Consider the following 20,287-nt stretch of genomic DNA (forward strand, 5'->3'; position numbering starts at 1 on the left):
AATTCACCCTGACGATTTTACCTTTTTTTAAAAACCCATTAAAGTACTACATCATGTTAAACTAGAAAGTGCATTTTCTGAAGAAACTGCAGTGTGAATGCTTAAATCTGAATGTGTGAGCTGAAATAAATTAATTGATGAATTTTAAGTTAAAAAGAAAAAAAAAACAGAATTTTTAACCTGAAAACAAAAGTGCTGAACTGCTAAAAGCTGACGTTCACACAGAAGAAGAATGTCCAAAAGAAGAGGAATCTAATGGTATTTGAATGGTTTTTCTAAGTAACGGTTTTGAAGGAGTTAGATGCCAAAAAACGTACGGAAAAGAAAATAATAAAGAATAGAAGAACAATACTGTGAATGCTTTTCAAGCGTTCCCACTAAAAATGGTCCACATGTTTGATTTAGCAAAGATTTTAGACCAGATGTCCATCTTAATATAGCATTCCTTGTGGGATGTAGGTAAGGAGGACATGCAAAGGGTTTGTGTTACAGAGGGGGATGCTAGAGATGAAGGCAAAATGATGCTGTCAGGCAGATTTGGGGGTCACTATCCAGAAACAAAAAAAGACAAAACAAAGGAAAAAGTGCAAGCTTTGGTGACCAGAGAGGAAACATGGAACAAATGAAGAAGCAGCATGTAGTAGAATGTGAAAAAGAAGTGAGAAAAAGTGAAAAAAAATCCATATTTGAGGTTTTTAGGGAGAGGGGACACAGAGGGGGGAAAGGAACATAGAGCACACGAGATGACTGGCAAAATAAGACAGGAAGTAACAAAACATGACGACACCTATACTGAGGCTACGTCCACACGTACCCGGGTATTTTTGAAAACGCAGATTTTCCTATGCGTTTGCACCTTTCGTCCACACGTAAACGGCGTTTTCGGTCACTGAAAACGGAGATTTCTAAAAACTCCGGCCAGGGTGGATATTTTCTAAAACTCCGTTTTTGCATTTACTTGTGGACGAGAAAAACGGAGAAAACGCAGCGTCAAAGGTGTGCGCCTTTTTTGACGTCACAGTGTGCGCCACGTTATTGTTTCGGTGAAATGAATTTCTACAATACTGTTAATTGTTCTCTCTGCAGTGTTTAAATGCTTACATATACACACACAGTTACTGTCCCTCCACACATACGACTCAGTTCTGCTTCTATGCCCCAGCTTTGTTTACTTTTTCCCGCCGAGGCTTCTAGACTTCTGATTGGCCAACATTTCTGCACGGTTAGGAATATAGCGCCACCTGCTGGTTTGGCATGTTCCTAGCAGCGTTTTCTTTCATTTCTGCCTTTACGTGTGGACGGGATTATTTTTTAAAACGAAAACGGAAAATCTCAGTTTTCAAAAATACCCGTGTACGTGTGGACGTAGCCAAAGAGAGACTTAACAGGACCCAGGAAACACAGGGCAGGCTCATAAGAGCTATGAGACAAAAACAAAACACCAAAAGCAAAATACTTCTAGAAAATAGACATTAACTGAATCTCAAGGACTAAATTGTAACCAATAACCTAAAACTCCACCTGAAGAAGAATAAACTCAAAGCTACTGTGGGGATCACTAAAGGAAGCAGCTGAAAGAAGAGAAATTTTACAAAATAAAGCTTTAAAACATGTCAGACGGAATTATGTAAAATCTCTCCTGTTAAAATGGAAGCTGGTTATATTAAACTGGCCCAAAGTTTTTTATATAACATGTAATCCCTGTGAGCTCAGCCTTAAGACGGCTGTAGAAGCTCAGTTTCTGACATTTTTTTCTGCCCTTTGTTGCTGTGTGATGTAAAAGAGATGGGATATCCTTAATCCCCGCCCACCTGCTTTTTCAAATCTTTTGCTTACAAGAGGCAGCCAATCAGAACAAAGTTGGTCTAAATGGATGGAAAAGTCTTGTTTCACAGAGTGTATGAATTGAGGCCCCTTAGATAAATTAGCTTTTTTTTGTTTTGTTTTTTGCTTTTCTTTAACTTCCCAACATGGAGCTGGAAATGTCCATAGCAGGTCTAATATAAAACTTTATTATTAATTTTAGTTGGCAAACAAAATAAGACTATTCCAGCATTTTCGTATTCATCAGTTCTTTCTTTTATGCCGTTTCTTCTGCAGGACCTCAGGCCTCTGTACGCAGGCCGCTGTGCTTATCACACCAGTGACACGGCGTCTGAGCATGATGTAAGAAAGACATTTAACTCATATTCAATGAGCCATTAAATGCTGTCTGTCAGCGTGATCATTGTTTGTATCGGCTTGAATTGTTGGGGGGGCTGAATAATCCATGCAGGCTCAAAGAGCTCATTTTTGCACTTCAGGTGCCATGTCATACAGCAGGCACATCCTGTAACCTGCGAGTGAAGAGCAACACCTGCTACTGCTGCGACCTCTACAACTGCGGGAAGTGAGTATGCCGAGGGGGGTCGGGCACCCGACAGACCTCAGAAGCTGCGCCTTCTCGCTATGCAGCGTTTATATTTCGATGTGCGCTCCTGTGTCATCTTAATTTGCACTGCAGCGGTGATTGTATCAGACCAGGATGTTTCTTTTCTTTTGTAACCTTTGTTTCAGAGAACATCCTCTTATGGGACCTCAGAATAAAGATGTTTTGAAAAAGTTTAAGAAATCATCCATGATTTGGAAGTAGGTCCCTTTTTTCTAGGCTATTAATGCCCAGTATTGATCAACTCGGTCTTGTCTTGTCTTATTTTATTTTTTAAGAAAACATCGTAGAAATGTGTCGTAGGTTGTCATTTCCTCTGCATGTTTGTGTGTCACCAACCTCCGTCCGTGTCTCCTCCCAGCTTTCCAGCAGCAACCTCTGAATGTTTATAACCATAAATCAACCCCAGTTTTGTTTTTCTGTGTCTTGTTGATGTAGGTGCGTCTTTAAAAACTACTAAACGCTGTCAGTGATTTTTCTGGCTTGACTATAGGCTTTCACCCTCTCTGTTTTACCCCACTGGCCTAGCCGTGTTGAGTTAATGGGAGGCTACCATGAATATACAGATGTGAAAAGCTGCCAGGACGTCATACACCTCTACCACCTCTTGTGGTCGGCTACGATCCTCAACATCGTGGCCCTCTTCCTGGGCATCATTACTGCTGCAGTGCTGGGAGGCTTCAAAGACATGGTGCGTCCACTTGAACGAGCATGTCAGATTTATCAGTAGCCGCCTCTCTGTAATCGCAGCTCTCTAACTGTTACATCGATGCACTCTGTTGCTTCATCAGACACCTGCTCCTGCCTCAGAGAGCACATCTGAACCAGAGGCCATCACAGCTCCAGTCCCCTCAGAGATTCCCCCGCCCGTCACGTCTCTCAACCCATATTACAACACTGCCCCCTGCCTGCCACCATACTCGGCCTACGACCTGCAGGTATGCAGCTGCTTTAAAGGTGCAGTTGAGAAGTGTGTGCTTCTAATTATTTATGGACAACAGTCAAGCTCTTTATCAGGACATTTGTGTTAGTAGGATCTAATGACGATTGTTTCTAGGGTTACCAATTGGATCCATATAAAGTCCTCACGCATTTGATGCCAGCATATAATAGCTCAAAGCATATATATATTGTAATAAATGTTTTCCTTTATTCGCAGGGCTCCTATGTGTTCCCTGACTCTTCCGGCCTGTCAGACGATTCCCAGTCTGGAGCCAGCCACCTCTGGCCTACAATGATCCCTCCACGCTACTCCCCTCCTCACAACCTTCCAGATGAGAAGCCCCCACCATACAGCCCGTAAGACAGCTGCGAGAAAAGGAAACACCTGAAACATCATCGGCTGTTTGCACAGTTCTTCTGGACTTTTCTTCATAATCCTTCAGAAGAGTGTTGAAGAAAAAGAGGCGAGGAAGGGGAGGAGAGCCACAGAGCACACTAACTTTGACTTCAGCCCAAGGCGAGGGAGAAAGCATTCGTCTCCCCGGGCACCGCTCACACTCTTCTGGCCTGCACTGTGTGTGTTTGTGCACATGCACATCGAGAGACAACCTGGTCAAAGCCAGGACTGTTTACACATCTATCTGCCTTATGCAACGTAAACAGACTTCCGGTTAGATGTATTCTGTAAAAGGACAAAACGACAGAGCTCATGCTTTACATTCACCTCTCTTTTGCAGAAACTGTAAATGCTTCCTTCCTCAAGATGGAGATCCAGACCTCACTGGGAGGATGAGTGCAGCTACATGTGCAAGGTCGACGTTGAGTTAGGTGAAAGCTTTAGCATATTTCTTAAAATCTGAATCAGCTAGATAATTCCAAACTTAAAAATTGTAGGTCCAGGCGTTTGTTTCTGTAGCAGTTAATAGTGTCCCTGTGCATTATTACAGGCAGTTAGCAGAACTGGAGGTATTACATGCTCATAATGTATGTGCAGCAGTATAATATGCAGTTAGGCCTAGCATATACAAACAGACCAAGATTCCTATTTATCAAATCTTCACGTTATGTTTAAGAATATCCTGATCAGTGTGTGATCAACTTTGCAGAGCAGCATTAATGAAGAAATAAGCTATTGTACCTACAGTAGTTGTTGAGGATAATCAGATACCAGTTACACTCCAAACCTTATTTACTGTGTTTCCACTAAAAGCATCATATATGTGTCTCTCTTTGTCAAGTAGCAGTAGTAGCACGTTTGTGTCAGAAGGGTCATTCCATAAAAAAAACAGTCAAACCTGATCCACCGAATCTGCTGAGGGTTTGTTGTGCAGACAAAGAAAAATAATTGAAATCCATCTTCAAGAAGCAAAAAAAAGGTCCAGCGTGATCATTTCAGTAGATTAGACAGAATCTAAAATTATCAGACACCTACCAAAGGCTGCGACTTCACAGGTGTTATACAACACTAGATGTCAGTTTTCAAACATAAGGAATCACGGCTAGAGGCTGAGGCTGAGAACTAAATGGAGGGAAAATGAAACGTTTCATAAGCTATTACTCGTTTGAAATCCTACAAAGTGATATGACCATTTAAAAGTTACCCACAATGCATTTTTGAGGTTTTCTCCAACGAATTCTCAGAAAACATCCAGGATACCAACAACACTTTCTGTTCCTCGCGTGCAATTTGGACTGGAGCTCTCACCATCATTAAAGCCTGTTGTGGTCGATAGCAATCAGATTGCAAGTTTAAGTCTACTTGAATTCGTTTACACAAAACCAAACACTCAGCAGTTAATGGTTATAGATAGAAAAGTGTGGCATACAGTAACCAATGAATATACACATTAAAATGTTTATAGATTATTATAATATGTACAATTAAAATAACTGAATTGGCAGATTCATAAAATCTAATTTAATCTTCCAGGACAGACTGCTTGCAGATACAAGACCAATAAGCCTCCATACTTGTAACAAAATAACAAAATCCTCAGCACATGACACATATGCTGACATTCATGTAATTCATGTATATATATTATTATTTTTTGTTGAGTTTTTAGTGGCTCAGCACCCGTTAATCCGATTTTTCATTCACTTAAAAAGCGCCAGTTTTTCGACCTGCCCTCATGTACGATAATCTGAACATTTTCCCTGAAGTTATTGTGCACATTAAACTCTCCTCTTCTTAAGGGCTTCAGGTTGGAGCCTCACTCTGATTTTTCTTCTTCTATGGAATGACCCAGGAGTTTGTCAGGCTCAGTGTGAACAGTCAGTGCTGGATTCGCTGATATGAAACCTCGTCAATGTCCAAGAAAGCAGTCACTGTCAGCTTCGATCACGGCTTTTCCAAATTTAAACTGCACATTCTTCTTCGTCACGTCATTAAAACTTGTTTTATGTAACTCACATAGTGCCGTTTCTTTTTTATCTACTCGGTGTTGGTCACTTCTCCAGTAGATCATAGGAGCAAAGGAGGAACTTCTGCCACAGCTTCACCTATTTTGAGGTGCATGGAGTTGACCGGTGGGGTCAAACAACACCCGTAGCACCTCTACTACATATGTGGCTGATTATATTTTTTTCTGCTTTATACTTCTGTAATTTTATATTTTCTGACATGATAAAGGAAACCAGCAGTTGTTTTATACACTAATGCTGGAGGTTTGACATCTTTTGCACTATGGTGCTATGTATTCGTGGTTTGCAGGGATAAAATTACCCCCTGTAAAAGATTTGTCTTACAATGTGTGTGACAAACTGAAAAACTAAGCGCACTCTTAATGCTTCCATCAACATTAAGAGGGTAAGTAGTAAATAATCAGCAAGTCTAGGAACCTCTATAAAAGGTGAGGTTTTGGCACTTTGCAGGTCTGGAGCATTCAGATGACATTATCATAACGCCACAATCTTCCCAGGAGTGGACGTCCCAGCAAATTTACCTCAAGGTCAGAGCATGCAATGTTCAGAGACAGTGCAAAAAACCCCAGAGCTACATCTCAGACAGGCCTCGTTTAGCATGCTAAATGTTAAAAGTCCAGGACAGTGCAAGGACCTTATAACAGCTGTCAAGCCCGATGGTGGAGGAGTGATGACTTGAGCTCATCTTACAGCCACAGGACCTGGGCACCTTGCAGTCATTGAATCAACCATGAATTTCTCTGTACAGCGTGGTATTCTAATGTAAAGCCATCTGTCTGACAGCTAGAGCTTAGCCCATATTGTGGCATGCAGCTGGACAATGATCCCAAGCACAGCAGCAAATCTGAATGGCTAAAAATGAAGTCCAGACCTCAATGCTGTCGTGGAACCTTAAGAGAGTCGTGAGTGTGTGCAAACCTCCATGAAGTGAAGAAACAATAAGAAGAAAAGGGTAAAATTCCTCCACGATGTGAGAGACTGATACAGTCATACAGAAAGTGAAAACAAGTTATTGCTGTTAGAGATGGTTCTACGGGCTAATGAAACATCGGGTTTACTTTCCCAAGCAAAACCTTCATGGTTTAAAAAAAAAAAAAAAAGACTGTGGTAAATTTAAATGTTCCCCACTGGTTTTGTTAAATCATGCTAAATGCTAAATCACACCCCAGAAAACATTTTTTACAGGTGGTGAACCAAAAGAAAATAAACCTTTATAACAAGATTTAAAGCCAAAGTCCTCACACAGCTGTGGTGCTAAGCTTTCAGTACAAAAACAACAAGTAAATACACTCTTTGAGCAAAACTACAGGATTTATCCATAAAACACTGTAGAATACATGCTACAAACTAGAAATGTGCAGTAGCACAAACAAGAAATAAACAGGCGCTGTTCTGTTTCTATACTGGCAGTGTGACCAATTTAAACTATAAGAAATGTTAACCTGCTGGAGTGTAGCAAGCACAAAAACACACCATACATCACATACTGATGTTAATCTGTTTATTAAAAAGAAACCCGGCATGATGACATGACAAAGTACAGTTTCCCCTGTTAGTACTACTTGTACTAACCAATCACTACCCTCTGACACAGTGAAAAACAGAGCGGAAAAGTTATAACAAAGAGTTTTCTGCCTGAATGCTAAGTGCTACAGCTATTGACTGTAATAAAGCTCCGTTTATTTCCATCCTATCGTCACACGTGTAGGAGAAATCTCCAGCCTTCTATATGTAGCTGGGCAGATTTTGCAATTTTAAATAAAGGGAAGTGACAAAGTAACTAACAGATTTAAAAATAAACAATGTATTTAAAGGGGAACTATTAAGCTCATTTCCAGCTCCATGCTACAGTGGCTTTGCATGACTCGCGATACAAAATAATCCTTATTTATACTGGGCCTTAGTCTGAAACAAGCTGATTAAGCTCCTCCTATGTTGAGATTGGGGAGAGCCCCACTGGTGAAACACAGACCCACTGGAGTGTGATGAATGAATGAGATCCTTAAATCACATACCGACCTGTTTAATATGAGCATCCCCTGCTGTAACCGTATATTTTCAAAAATCTTAACAGGTCCCCTTTAACAGACACAAAGTTTCTTTTCCAGGCTGCTACAAAAATTAAATAACTGCATACCCAGGATGACAAAAAACAAATATAATTAAATTCATAATCATAATCTCTCGTACAGAATTAGATTTAAAACAGAAACGGGAATGATCGGTCCTGAAAATTCATCATTTCGTGTGTAATGTAACCAAAACTGGCTGCACGTACACACAATAAGGCTTCATACATCACTTTAAATAGGTAACCCCATTTCCATTCCATTAAACACGCCTCTGTTTAACGTCATTTCACGATTAAGGGAATGTAGCCTGTTGAAAAAGTAAAACTGAAAAACAAAACAGCCGTTTCATTTGTGCTTCAGCTCATTTAGCTGAAATATTCTGGGCAATAAAGATCCAGAGCACAGAAGAGCAATTTCTTCATGTTTTGTTTGCCTTTTCATTCATAAAAACTCTTCATTTCTATCATGTTTGAACCACTTCTATTTCTGTGCTCACTTAATGTAAAAGATCATGGCCATTTTTAAAAAAAGCAGAGGAACATGAGAGGTACGGTCCCATTACATCGTTCACCATATAACTGAGAGCCACCAGCAAACTAGTACCTGTGTTATCACTACAGTATTAGTCCACTAATTTCACCTGACAGACTAATGAGACCGTACAGCTGAAACTATTGAGAATTACGCAAAAATATTGTTGATGTGGAACCGAGGAGAAAGAGGGGCACCTAAAAGGCACATATAATAAAAGGAGTGGTGCCAGCTGTGCTTAGTAGTACTCTGCTGGACCCTGTGGAGGCGTGTTCATAGCGCTCTCCGCTTGTGCACGGCTGTTAGGCGCCATGTGAGCGTCGGGCTCGACGAAAATGTCGTCCCAGTTCAACATCCTGCTTTGGGTGGACGAGTGCATTTCTTCGCCGACTGAGGTTATGTGATGCACGCTGCCGTCCTCCGATATTACCGGGACCCCTGGCCCATCTGTAGTCCACGAGTACGACTTCATCTGCACTGTTTTACACGGAAGCAGGCGGTACAAGTTGTTGCCGCCGTCGTCCTTCTCCTTCCTCCCGCAAGGATCCTGATTGTGAACTTGCTTGCAGTGAGCGGAGAGTAACTGGTAGTTTATAAACATTTCATTGCACAACAAGCACTGGTACCTCCTCTCTCCTGTGTGGTGGATTTCATGTTTAGTTCTGTACTCGGCCAGGGCAAACACCTTGTTGCAATAACGACACGGGTACTTCTTTTCCCACGAATGCGTGTTGAAGTGACGGCGCAGACTTGGCAAACACACGTAGGGCCGCTTACAGACGATGCACACGTAGAAAGTCTTTCCATCCATGATGAGCTCGTAGTGGTCCTCCAGCTCCGTTTTGGTCTTCTTCTTGTTTGGTCCTGCCTTGGGTGACACGGGTGTTTTTTCGAAGGGTTTCAATGGTGTCGCCATAAAAGCTCTCTTCCCTTTATTGGCTTTGGAGCCTCCTTCGCCTGGATCTTCTTTCACCGGGACAATGTCATACGTATTTTCTCCAATATTGGCATAAACCTTGCAGCCTGAGGAAATAGAGTCGATTTCCGTGGCTGTGCTGAGCGTCACTGTCTTTTTACCCGTTATAGCAGATTTTGGAACATTTGTTTGAAGTGTCGAACTCTCCGATAAATCAGAGAGTCTTATTTTGAAGTCCCCCTGCTGAGAGGAAGTAGACACTTGCTTCTTGTGGACTCCCATTATGTCGCTGTTTTCAGGGGGCTGAGAGGCACTCGATGGCTCTGGGGTCAAACTGCTTGTTCTGGCTGGTGTTGTGGGAGCACTTCCTGAGTAAACTCTGGCAGGGGAAGACGGGTTGTTGGAGCTGCTGTCCGGGCTCTGTAGAGGGCTGCTGTCTACTAAAATAGGTTTAGGACAGCTGATGCTGGGAGGATTTGAAGCAGATGGTTTCGAGGGAGGGGTAGCTTTGTCTTTGCATTCTGAAACTGCATGATTTGATTCTACATTTTGGCTTGACGGGACATTTTCTGAATCCATTTTCTCCAAATCAATGACTTCACCACAGCCGACCGCTTTCTTCTGACTATCTGTTTTCGAGACAAACAGAACGTCGCTGTCCGAGTCCTCCTCGTTATCTGCAGCCTTGTTTGCCTGATTGAACTCCTCCGCAGATATTGAGAAGGACTCTGTGATGATCGGCATCATCTCTGTAGATGAGTCACTTTTGCTTTCTGCCTCCTTAGACAAACCAGGAAGGCCCTTAACTTGTGATAAAGGTGAACCCAAGTTTGCAATGAACTTCACTCCCAGTATCTGCCCGGCATTGATGAGCTCTTCGAGCATGTCAGAGCGGACTCTGATAATCTTAGAGCTGTAAATATAGTTGAGAATCTGCTCAAAGATCTCAGGCCTGATGAAGTTTAGTTCAATCACTTGCCCAGCCACGGTAAACAGCTGGTGGAAATACGTACTTGAGGCAGACAGGATAGTTTTGTGAGCTCTGAACTTCCTGTCCTGTATAATGATGGTAATATCGCAAAATAATCCGTGGCTCCGCTGCTCGTTCATGTTCTTCAGCACAGCTGCTGAGTACTGTGTGTCGGTCGCAGATATCAGCTTCAGACTCGGCATGTCTACAGAGAAAAAGCAAATCATAATCAAACCTGTGAATGCACAACAACGTGAAGCAAGTAACATTTATTCATATCCAAAGCATTTTTCATAGAGTCAACAATCACTAAGTACTAAATAGAAGGAAATGCACAAAAAAGTTGAAAGAATTTATTTTATTTTTTTATTTAAAGAAATAGAACTACAATTAAAAAATAAAAGTTAAGTGGTGTTAAAAAATGAAACTAAGATAAACAAAGTACAGGTTCATTTTTAGATTTAAATTGAATATTCGCATTTTGAGTAATTTTTAACTTAATAAGCAACTATATTTGGTCGGTTTTTATTTTATTTTCCTGGTTTCTTACCGATTTCTTCCTAAATTTTGGGATAAATAAAGTTGATCTTATCATATTATTATATCATGTCTTAATTATAACGTGCCACCATGCAGAGCAATGTGAGTTACACAAGTTATGTCAACAGATAGTAAAAGAGCTGGCTCAAATTCAGTTTTGTCATTTCCTGCATTTCCAGTTCTAACAAGAACATCAAAACAACCCAGAACATTTACACGAGGAGGTTCAGCCTGAATCATGGCTCATGTTTTGGTATAGTCAGTCAGTCAGTCTGTTAACTCAGCATCTGCAGGCGACTGTTTCAACTAATAATAATAATAATAATAATAATAATAATAATAAATTGTTTATTGCTTGATAAACTGAGTAATGGAAAAAGGAGATAAAGTGGCTTAATGGGACAGTGTATAATATAAAAGAGTATAGTTGAAAAACTAATTTTTAAGCTAACACTTTACACTACTACTGCAATGTCTTCCAAATATTACAAACTAAATGCATCTTGTTCTTTTTGCTGATTCACTATGACCCACTCTTACTGTATCCTTGCATCTTCCTGTACTACATTAATGAATCTTCTGTGGTCTTCCTCTTACCCTCCTGCCTGGCAGCTCCACATTCAGCAGTCTTTGTCCAGTATATCCACTAACCTTCCTATGCACAAATCACTCTGACATACTAATTTCTAATTATGGCAAAATCTTCCACTCTGCCACCTCCAGCTTGGCCTCCTATATTTTTGTTAGTGAATTTATTTATGCACATAAAAATATCTTAATATAGTTCTTGGTATCCAGGGTGGGTTTTTTAGTTTAGCTATTACCGTTTGTGTCTTTTTCACTCACTGTATTATAGGAGATATACATTTTGGCAGTTTAGATCATGTATTATAATTTCAGTCACAGGCAAGTGGACATCTTCCTCTCCTTAGCAAAGACTAAACCTAAAGTGAACATCTGTATGTTTTTAGTTTAGTTTGTGTTAATTATAACCTCGGACAGCATGATTCCGTTTCTGTGCACACAATGTCAGACATGCTAATTACGTTAGCCTGGCAACAAAAACAAAACCGTTCCTTAGCTGGCGCTAGGTAAACGTTAATTTGCGGGACATTTTTAGCCTCTTGTGACACCAAGGCAGATTGAGGTACATATTAAAAATACATTAAGGGGGTATTAATGCAACACTGAGAGCGCAATTATTATTTCTACTGAAGCTTTTAAGATATCTATTGCTAACAAAGGTAGCACCGTTTCCTCCTTAATGAATCGCGGCCCGCTGTTTAGCATACTATTAGCATGTCTCTAGTAGAATAGAGGCCAAATCGAAATCCTCTCTAACAGCAGCGTTAAATTGATGAGGTTTACCTGCAAAGCTTGATGATTTTGTCAGGAGTGAGCAGGGTGGCAGCCAGCGGATATGTTAATGAACGACAAACAATGGCTAACAACAACAGAGAGCCTCACTTTTCATCCTCAGCCACCAGGAGTCGCAGTCGTAAACGATTATAAGCATTCAAATGCAAACTATGTGGCTTTAAAGTACATTTAAAAACATCGTCCTAGCTTCATATAAATACAAATAAAGCTCAGATCTGAGGTTATTTCAGCTGGAAACTGTTTACTTTTTGCACGCCGGTTAGCAGCGCGATAACTGCCGGTTCATAAGTCTCGCCTTCAAAATAAAAGCTCACAACGGTCACAGGTGAATAAATGGTCAATTGAATAAGTACCTGCAGAAGAGCGTTTGAATTCATCCTCTCTTTTTAGGCTGGAAGCCGGCGGTGAAAGGCCGTTGAACTCTCTCTGAAGTTGATCGTACATCATCTTCCTCTTCTGGCCCTGGTATGGGTTATACTTTTCCGCGTGTTTTGCGTCGTAGTGCCTCTTCATATTGAACTCCTTGAATAAAACCTTCTGCTTGCAGATCATACATGTAGCAGTGGTGTCCAGTTCCGTGAAAAAGTACTCCTTTGCGCATTTCTCCTCCACGGGCTTGCTCACGGGTTCCGTTTTTCTTTTAACTTGAACTATAGAAAACGACATCTTGACGTGCCGAGCTGCTCTGTTTCTTTGCTGCTAAAAAAGACTCAAATTTAGTGAACACGCAGTCCAGTTTCCAGAGATGTTGAGCAGTAGGAGACACGACCGTGTGTTGGTCGGTTAAACCCCGGTAGTTCCGGTGGCGCGTGAGCGCGTTGCGAAAAACCGGAAGTTGGGTTTCTCACAGCCACAAAACTCGGACTACCCCGCGTCCCACCCCCCGCCCGACCTTGTTGCAAAATAAAATAAATCAATAATTTTTTTTGACCTGATATAAAATTAATAATTTTTTGTTTATTCATCCCATGTTTACCTGTGAAAAATAGGCTAACTAAAACAGAATTATTACTGAATTTAAAAAAAATGTACAAAGAAAAATTTTCAAACATTTTGGAAATTTCTATTTTTACTCTTTGGTTAAATGTTTAAATTGTAATGCCTACTCTAAAATGATTAAATCTGCCCCTGACAAATCTCCCCTCATATTAGTGATTAATTAATCTAAAGCTAAAACAGAAAGTAATAAAAAGTAAACGCCAGCTTAGCATTTGGAAAAAAATAAAAATGATATCAAACCACGCTAAGAAATTATATTTTTTTATAGTTGTTACTGTTGCTATGAATTTGGAATTAAAAAAAATTAAGAACAGTCTATTTTTTTTCTTTACATAGTGATTATATTATACACTTCAGTATAATTCATACCGTATTTCGTTTTTCACAATACATATTTATCAATAGTACACAGTATACACAAATTAAATTAGTTATGCTTTCCTTCTCAGTTTTGTCATCTGGAAATACTGACATGCACATAAACTGTCTACAAGTATACATGCAGGCATTGTTAGCAAATATTTCCCTATAAAACTATTCAAAAAAAACTTAAAGAAAGTATAAGCCAAAGAAACATAGATAAATATCCTAAATTAATGTGACTGGTTTTACTAGGACTTATTCCATACATATTGCTAGTAATTATGCAAGTTTTGAGGAATTTTTCTTTTTTACATTATTTTAATGCAAGAAAATTGTGTTATATCAATATGTTGGGAACTGTTCTCTATGACATGTGACGTCGGATTCTTTTTTGGGACGGACTAACCAGTACTTCCTGTTATTAAACGCTCTCTGCGTAGGGAGAAGAAGATAAACTGTGTGCGACATCTTTTAAATCTCCCCTTAGATACTGATTACTTAGATTCTAATTACTTAATTAATTACTTTTTACCCCGTCCTGCAGTGAGTCTCTTACGGTCAGAGGGCATGCCTCTGTCGGATCGATCGAGCTCTGACGGCGGTGGGGAGCCACGCAGTCCTCGGGCCCGTAGACCTCGGACCCGCTCCCGCAGTCGCCATCGCAGCGGCAGTCGCCATCGCAGCGACAGCCGCGACCGGAGCTTGTCTCCGGACAGCTTCGGACCCAAACTCCCTAAGCCACGCAACCGTGAGAGGGAGCGAGAGGAACGGGAGCGTCGATTCAAAGAGGCCAGAAACATTAAACGGATCCGCATAGGAAGTCCTCGTCGTAGCCGCTCCAGGTCCAGATCCAGATCAAGGTCCCGATCCAGAGAGCGCCATAACAACAACAACAACAGCAGCCACAACCACAGCAACCACTGGTCCGAGCCTCCGGGAAAACACGGCGGCCTCAAAGATGATTATTACTACGAGCAGCAGAGGGACGACGCTCAGCGGCAGAGACAAGAGGCTTTTATCGCCAGGTATGAAAAGTCCAACATCACTGTGAAAAGCTATCAAAGCCTGAACCCTGCAATTCCCATAATACAAATCAGTCCTCAGGTACACGAGCCTATTGGTGCATTTTATGACGTGCCACCACTTCAGATGAACAGTCCGCTGGAGGTGGAGGGCTCTTCAATGTATCTGTTACCAAAAACCAAACAGATGGAAGCTGTCCTCTTTTGATTTGCTGCTAATCTAAGTGTAGTTTGACATTTCAGTTAAAAACACGTTTTTGGAAACTTATGTTTTAGGCGTCTGCAGGAGAGGGAGAGGATCGGCGAGCTGGGTTGCCCTGAAGTTTGGGGATATTCACCCAGAGTGAAAGAGCCAGAGTAAGTGAGGAACATACTGCTAATTTTCTGTTGGGTTTGTGGAGACACATGTCTTTAAAACTGCATTTATTTGTAAAATATTTTTTTTTAATTAAAACTGTCTTAAATTCTGTGTGTCTTGGTCTTAGATGTTTTTAGTCTCATCACCGTAAGAGTTTCTGTTTCGCAATGACTTTGTTTTAACCAATTTTACCACCTTTTAAATCTTACTTTTCCTGTTAAATTTTATTTAAGCAGTTATTTAAAAGGTCTTGATGTGTCATACCTGTTGGCACCCTGGCAGAGACATCAGGCGTTGTTCTGTCTTATTTTCGGGTATCAAAAATTCTTTTCTGTATTTCTTTCGCCTCCATCAGCTCCGATGAGTTCACACCAGTTGAAGAAGACGAGAAAAACAGCAGTTCAGAATCAAGCACAGAAGGTACACAGAGTGTGGACACACATAAATTACAGCAATGCAACATTTTCTGTGAATTTATAACAAACCCATTCTGTCTGTTATTATCAGAAGAGAAGAAGAAGAAAAAGAAAAAAAAGAAGAAGTCCAAGAAGAGAAAGAACAAAAAGCACTCGGAGGACAGTGAGCTTGAATCAGATTCGGATGGTAAGATGAACGAAAAGCACCTTTTTTTTTGTTTTGTTTTTTCTCTAATCAATTCAATTTTTTCAATTCAATTTTATTTATATAGCGCCAAATCACAACAAATGTCGCCTCAAGGCGCTTCATAGATACAGAGAAAAAAAGGATTAATCAGATTCATCAGTTTAACTGTCTTGTTTTTGTGTTTCAGAAGAAGAAATAAAGAAGAAGAAAAAGAAAAAGAAGAGCAAAAAGTAAGTTCTGATACGAAGCTGTGCATCAGCTCTGTTGACGTGGTAACAGCCCATTTGACTAACCAAGCATCCTGTTTCCCGTCAGGTCTAAGAAGTCCAAGAAGAAGAAGGCGAAGAAAAGCCGGAAGGAATCCAGCAGCGACTCCAGCAGCGAAGCCTCAGAGGACGAAGAGGAGGAAGATCCCAATGGGGTGTTGTGGGTGGAGAAAACCTCCATGGATGAGCATGTGGTCGGCCCCGAAGCTCCTCTCACTCACATGTCTCAGAACGATCGACCTTTGGAGTGAGTCTCTGTTCGGGGTTAATTCCTGCATTAACAAACGTAAAGGGAAAAGCATCTAACCCTAATGTAGTTTGTGTTGAATTCCCAAAAACAACTGCTGTTTACAGTGGAGTGTACCTGTACAGCACAGCACAGAAAACTGATTAAATGTCTGAAAACAGAAAAAATAACAGAGGTTACGTATTTTCAAACTTGCTTGCTAAACCGTGAGCTTGAGGACTGGGATTTAAAAAAAAAAAAAAGTGATAGTAGAGTTGACTTTATTGAAGATCGATGATAATTGATTGGGTCTTTCAGTTTTATTTAGGCTATAAAAAAATAGAAATCACCGTGATTCAGTTTATCAGATGTGACACAATAAGACAGACTCTGTTAAACATTTCCACCACACAACTTGTCGAAATCGTTTGGCAGAATTTTTGATAAAAGCTTCTTTTTCTTTTTTTCCTCCTTCCTCCAGTTTCGGTCACGCCCTGTTGCCAGGTGAAGGTGCTGCCATGGCAGAGTACGTGAAAGCTGGCAAACGTATCCCAAGAAGAGGAGAGATCGGTCTCACCAGCGATGAGATCGCAAACTTTGAGAAGTCTGGTTACGTCATGAGTGGCAGCAGGTATGTAATGTTTAGAAAATGGACATTTTTCATGAAAAATTCGGTCAGCTGACTGCCTGAATATACTGAACGATCAGGTTTTTCTGTCAACAGATATTCCACGATCTGCATTATGTCTTATCTTTTACAGAAACATGCTTGTTTTTCCCTGAGGGGAAAAAGAGCTGATTGCTTTAAATGTCAATGCACATTATAACATTTGCTTTAGCTTGTGCTCTAGGCTGGGTTGAGTTGAGCAGATCCAGGAGCGCGTTCAGCTTTTCTTCCTGTAATACTGACAAATTTTTCGCCCCGCAGACATCGTCGTATGGAGGCTGTGCGTCTGAGAAAGGAAAACCAGATCTACAGCGCAGACGAAAAGAGAGCCCTGGCATCGTTCAACCAGGAGGAGAGGAGGAAGAGAGAGAGCAAGATCCTGTCGAGCTTCAGGGAGATGGTGTACAGGAAAACCAAAGGCAAGGAGGAGAAGTGAACGACCAGTTTGTCTCCTGTTATTGGAACCTTTACTCTTTGTTTGGTGACATGAGGTGTAAAGCTTTTTTTTCCTCTCAGTTTGAACTGAGTGTACAGTGCAGAAGTGTTTTAACTGTAAAAAATGTGTCTGAGAAGTTTTCAGTTGTATTCTCCTTCCCTTTTCTATCCATCTCTTGTAAATGTTTTCAAATGCTCCCAACCAGAATGTTAAATAAATTTTCACTATCATTTTAATATTTCTTTCTGTTTTTGCCGGGAGTTCTACTATAAGTGATAAATGCATCAAGATTAGAAAAAATTTAGGAAAAAAAAAGAGCAGTTTGTAGTATTATTGTTTTTTAAAGTGCAGGAGGTCCTCAGACTGAGTGAACCACTTAAATAAGGCCTTTTTCTTTTAAAACTAAGTAACTGATCTTTTTTTTTGTGAAGAGTTAATTGTAGCATATTTAAGAACGCTTACCTTCAAACTCTGAATATTTAAAATAAATATTTGCCAGTATTTTTGAGCAAATATCTGAGCAAATAGCTTCTTAAGAACAGAAAGGAACCACATGAAAATTTCAGTACTTAAAAAAAAGTTTGAGCTGTGTTGTAAAGTACAGCCAAATCAATTTTACAGCCACTCCAAGACCACAGTCTAAAGCAAAAGTCTACTTCTTTGTTCCGAGCACTTTCTTTTTCATTTCAAAATAATAGAATAATCCTTTAATCCTTTAATTGTCCCACAAGGGGAAATTTGGTTGTAACAGCAGCCAAAAAGACAAATATACAAACAAACAGTACACAGGACACGGAACAGAAACATACACAATTTTTCTTACATATTTACATTACAATGGTTACTATAAACAGAGAGTACTGTACAGTTATTAAATCAAATAAAAATAATTACAGGTAAGAGGCAAACCAGGTTGTAGTGCGAATTGGTTAATTAACTAACTTATTGCAGTTACAGCATTGATGTAAACATCTATGTTATATATATCAGATATACACTGCCTGGCCAAAAAAGATCACTTAAACGTTTAAACCATAGGTGTCAAACTCTGGCCTGCGGGCCAAAGCCCATACCAAATTACTATCAGAGCTGGCTTACTGGTATTATACAGCTAATATATACAGTGGGGCAAAAAAGTATTTAGTCAGCCACCGATTGTGCAAGTTCCCCCACTTAAAATGATGACAGAGGTCAGTAATTTGCACCAGAGGTACACTTCAACTGTGAGAGACAGAATGTGAAAAAAAAATCCATGAATTCACATGGTAGGATTTGTAAAGAATTTATTCGTAAATCAGGGTGGAAAATAAGTATTTGGTCACCTCAAACAAGGAAAATCCCTGGCTCTCACAGACCTGTAACGTCTTCTGTAAGAAGCTTTTCTGTCCCCCACTCGTTACCTGTATGAATGGCACCTATTTGACCTCATCATCTGTATAAAAGACACCTGTCCACAGCCTCAACCAGTCAGACTCCAAACTCCGCCATGGCCAAGACCAAAGAGCTTTCGAAGGACACCAGGAAAAGAATTGTAGACCTGCACCAGACTGGGAAGAGTGAATCTACAATAGGCAAGCAGCTTGGTGTGAAAAAATCAACTGTGGGAGCAATCATCAGAAAATGGAAGACATACAAGACCACTGATAATCTCCCTCGATCTGGGGCTCCACGCAAGATCTCATCCCGTGGGGTCAAAATGATCATGAGAACGGTGAGCAAAGATCCCAGAACCACACGGGGGGACCTGGTGAATGACCTGCAGAGAGCTGGGACCAAAGTAACAAAGGTCACCATCAGTAACACACTACAACGGCAGGGAATCAAATCCCGCAGTGCCAGACGTGTTCCGCTGCTGAAGCCAGTGCATGTCCAGGCCCGTCTGAAGTTTGCCAGAGAGCACATGGATGATACAGCAGAGGATTGGGAGAATGTCATGTGGTCAGATGAAACCAAAGTAGAACTTTTTGGTATAAACTCAACTCGTCGTGTTTGGAGGAAGAAGAATACTGAGTTGCATCCCAAGAACACCATACCTACTGTGAAGCATGGGGGTGGAAACATCATGCTATGGGGCTGTTTTTCTGCCAAGGGGACAGGACGACTGATCCGTGTTAAGGACAGAATGAATGGGGCCAAGTATCGTGAGATTTTGAGCCAAAACCTCCTTCCATCAGTGAGAACTTTGAAGATGAAACGAGGCTGGGTCTTCCAACATGACAATGATCCAAAACACACCGCCCGGGCAACAAAGGAGTGGCTCCGTAAGAAGCATTTGAAAGTCCTGGAGTGGCCTAGCCAGTCTCCAGACCTCAACCCCATAGAAAATCTGTGGCGGGAGTTGAAAGTCCGTGTTGCTCGGCGACAGCCCCAAAACATCACTGCTCTTGAGAAGATCTGCATGGAGGAATGGGCCAAAATACCAGCTACTGTGTGTGCAAACCTGGTAAAGACCTATAGTAAACGTTTGACCTCTGTTATTGCCAACAAAGGTTATGTTACAAAGTATTGAGTTGTATTTTTGTTATTGACCAAATACTTATTTTCCACCCTGATTTACGAATAAATTCTTTACAAATCCTACCATGTGAATTCATGGATATTTTTTTTTCACATTCTGTCTCTCACAGTTGAAGTGTACCTCTGGTGCAAATTACTGACCTCTGTCATCATTTTAAGTGGGGGAACTTGCACAATCGGTGGCTGACTAAATACTTTTTTGCCCCACTGTATATTGTTTAGTATTAAACTTTGCTTGTTTCATATTCAGTTTTTCAGCAAAACTTGTTTGAGTCCATCAGAAAAGATTCATTCTTATATCTAGAGGAATAAATATATTTCAATAAATAGTAATGTTAGCCCGCGACTTTGTTCCAGTTTTGAATTTTGTCCCACTGTGTATTTGAGTTTGACACCCCTGGTTTAAACATTTGATGAAATCAAATCAAAGAAAAACAGCAGAACTCAGGGCTTTGTTTAATAGCATTTCCACACGCACAATGCGAAGAGAACTCAAGGAATTGGGACTAAACAGCTGTGTAGCCATAAGAAAGCCACTAGTCAGGCAAACTGGAAAAAAGGGTTTCAATTTGCTAGGGAGCATAAAGATTGGACTCTGGAGCAAAGGAAGAAGGTCACATGGTCTGA

At 40.6% G+C, this 20,287-nt stretch overlaps 3 protein-coding genes across 5 annotated transcripts in view; 2 read left to right on the top strand and 1 right to left on the bottom strand.

Moving 5' to 3' along the window:
* Nucleotides 1-5,778, top strand: part of tmem255a (transmembrane protein 255A) — a 22,217-nt gene extending 16,439 nt beyond the window's left edge. The window contains exons 5-10 of the mRNA XM_085181687.1: nt 2,101-2,166; nt 2,304-2,389; nt 2,557-2,628; nt 2,957-3,119; nt 3,220-3,366; nt 3,588-5,778. Coding sequence (XP_085037813.1) covers nt 2,101-2,166; nt 2,304-2,389; nt 2,557-2,628; nt 2,957-3,119; nt 3,220-3,366; nt 3,588-3,731 — 678 coding nt within the window. The 3' untranslated portion in view covers nt 3,732-5,778. The remainder of the gene's footprint in view (nt 1-2,100; nt 2,167-2,303; nt 2,390-2,556; nt 2,629-2,956; nt 3,120-3,219; nt 3,367-3,587) is intronic.
* On the bottom strand, nt 5,412-13,033 carry zbtb33 (zinc finger and BTB domain containing 33). Of its 2 annotated transcripts, none has more exons than XM_085181666.1 (2): nt 12,557-13,033; nt 5,412-10,488 (listed from the first exon to the last, which is right to left on the bottom strand). In XM_085181666.1, the coding sequence occupies exons 1-2, from the start codon at nt 12,867-12,869 to the stop codon at nt 8,636-8,638; spliced, it is 2,166 nt and encodes a 721-aa protein (XP_085037792.1). In that variant the 5' UTR covers nt 12,870-13,033; the 3' UTR covers nt 5,412-8,635. The 2 variants fall into 2 exon arrangements, with proteins under 2 accessions (XP_085037792.1, XP_085037802.1); XM_085181676.1 differs by lacking the exon at nt 12,557-13,033 and adding an exon at nt 12,192-12,528.
* A 913-nt stretch (nt 13,034-13,946) lies between these two features.
* nkap (NFKB activating protein) lies at nt 13,947-17,374 on the top strand. 2 transcript variants are annotated; one of them, XM_085131180.1, is made up of 8 exons: nt 13,947-14,590; nt 14,864-14,944; nt 15,301-15,365; nt 15,453-15,548; nt 15,736-15,778; nt 15,864-16,061; nt 16,522-16,671; nt 16,969-17,374. In XM_085131180.1, the coding sequence occupies exons 1-8, from the start codon at nt 14,133-14,135 to the stop codon at nt 17,141-17,143; spliced, it is 1,266 nt and encodes a 421-aa protein (XP_084987306.1). In that variant the 5' UTR covers nt 13,947-14,132; the 3' UTR covers nt 17,144-17,374. The 2 variants fall into 2 exon arrangements, with proteins under 2 accessions (XP_084987306.1, XP_084987314.1); XM_085131188.1 differs by having other exon boundaries at nt 15,739-15,778.
* The last annotated feature ends 2,913 nt before the right edge of the window (nt 17,375-20,287 follow it).

Source organism: Neolamprologus multifasciatus, chromosome 2 (genome assembly GCF_963576455.1).
Source record: "Neolamprologus multifasciatus chromosome 2, fNeoMul1.2, whole genome shotgun sequence".
Lineage (NCBI taxonomy): Eukaryota > Metazoa > Chordata > Actinopteri > Cichliformes > Cichlidae > Neolamprologus > Neolamprologus multifasciatus.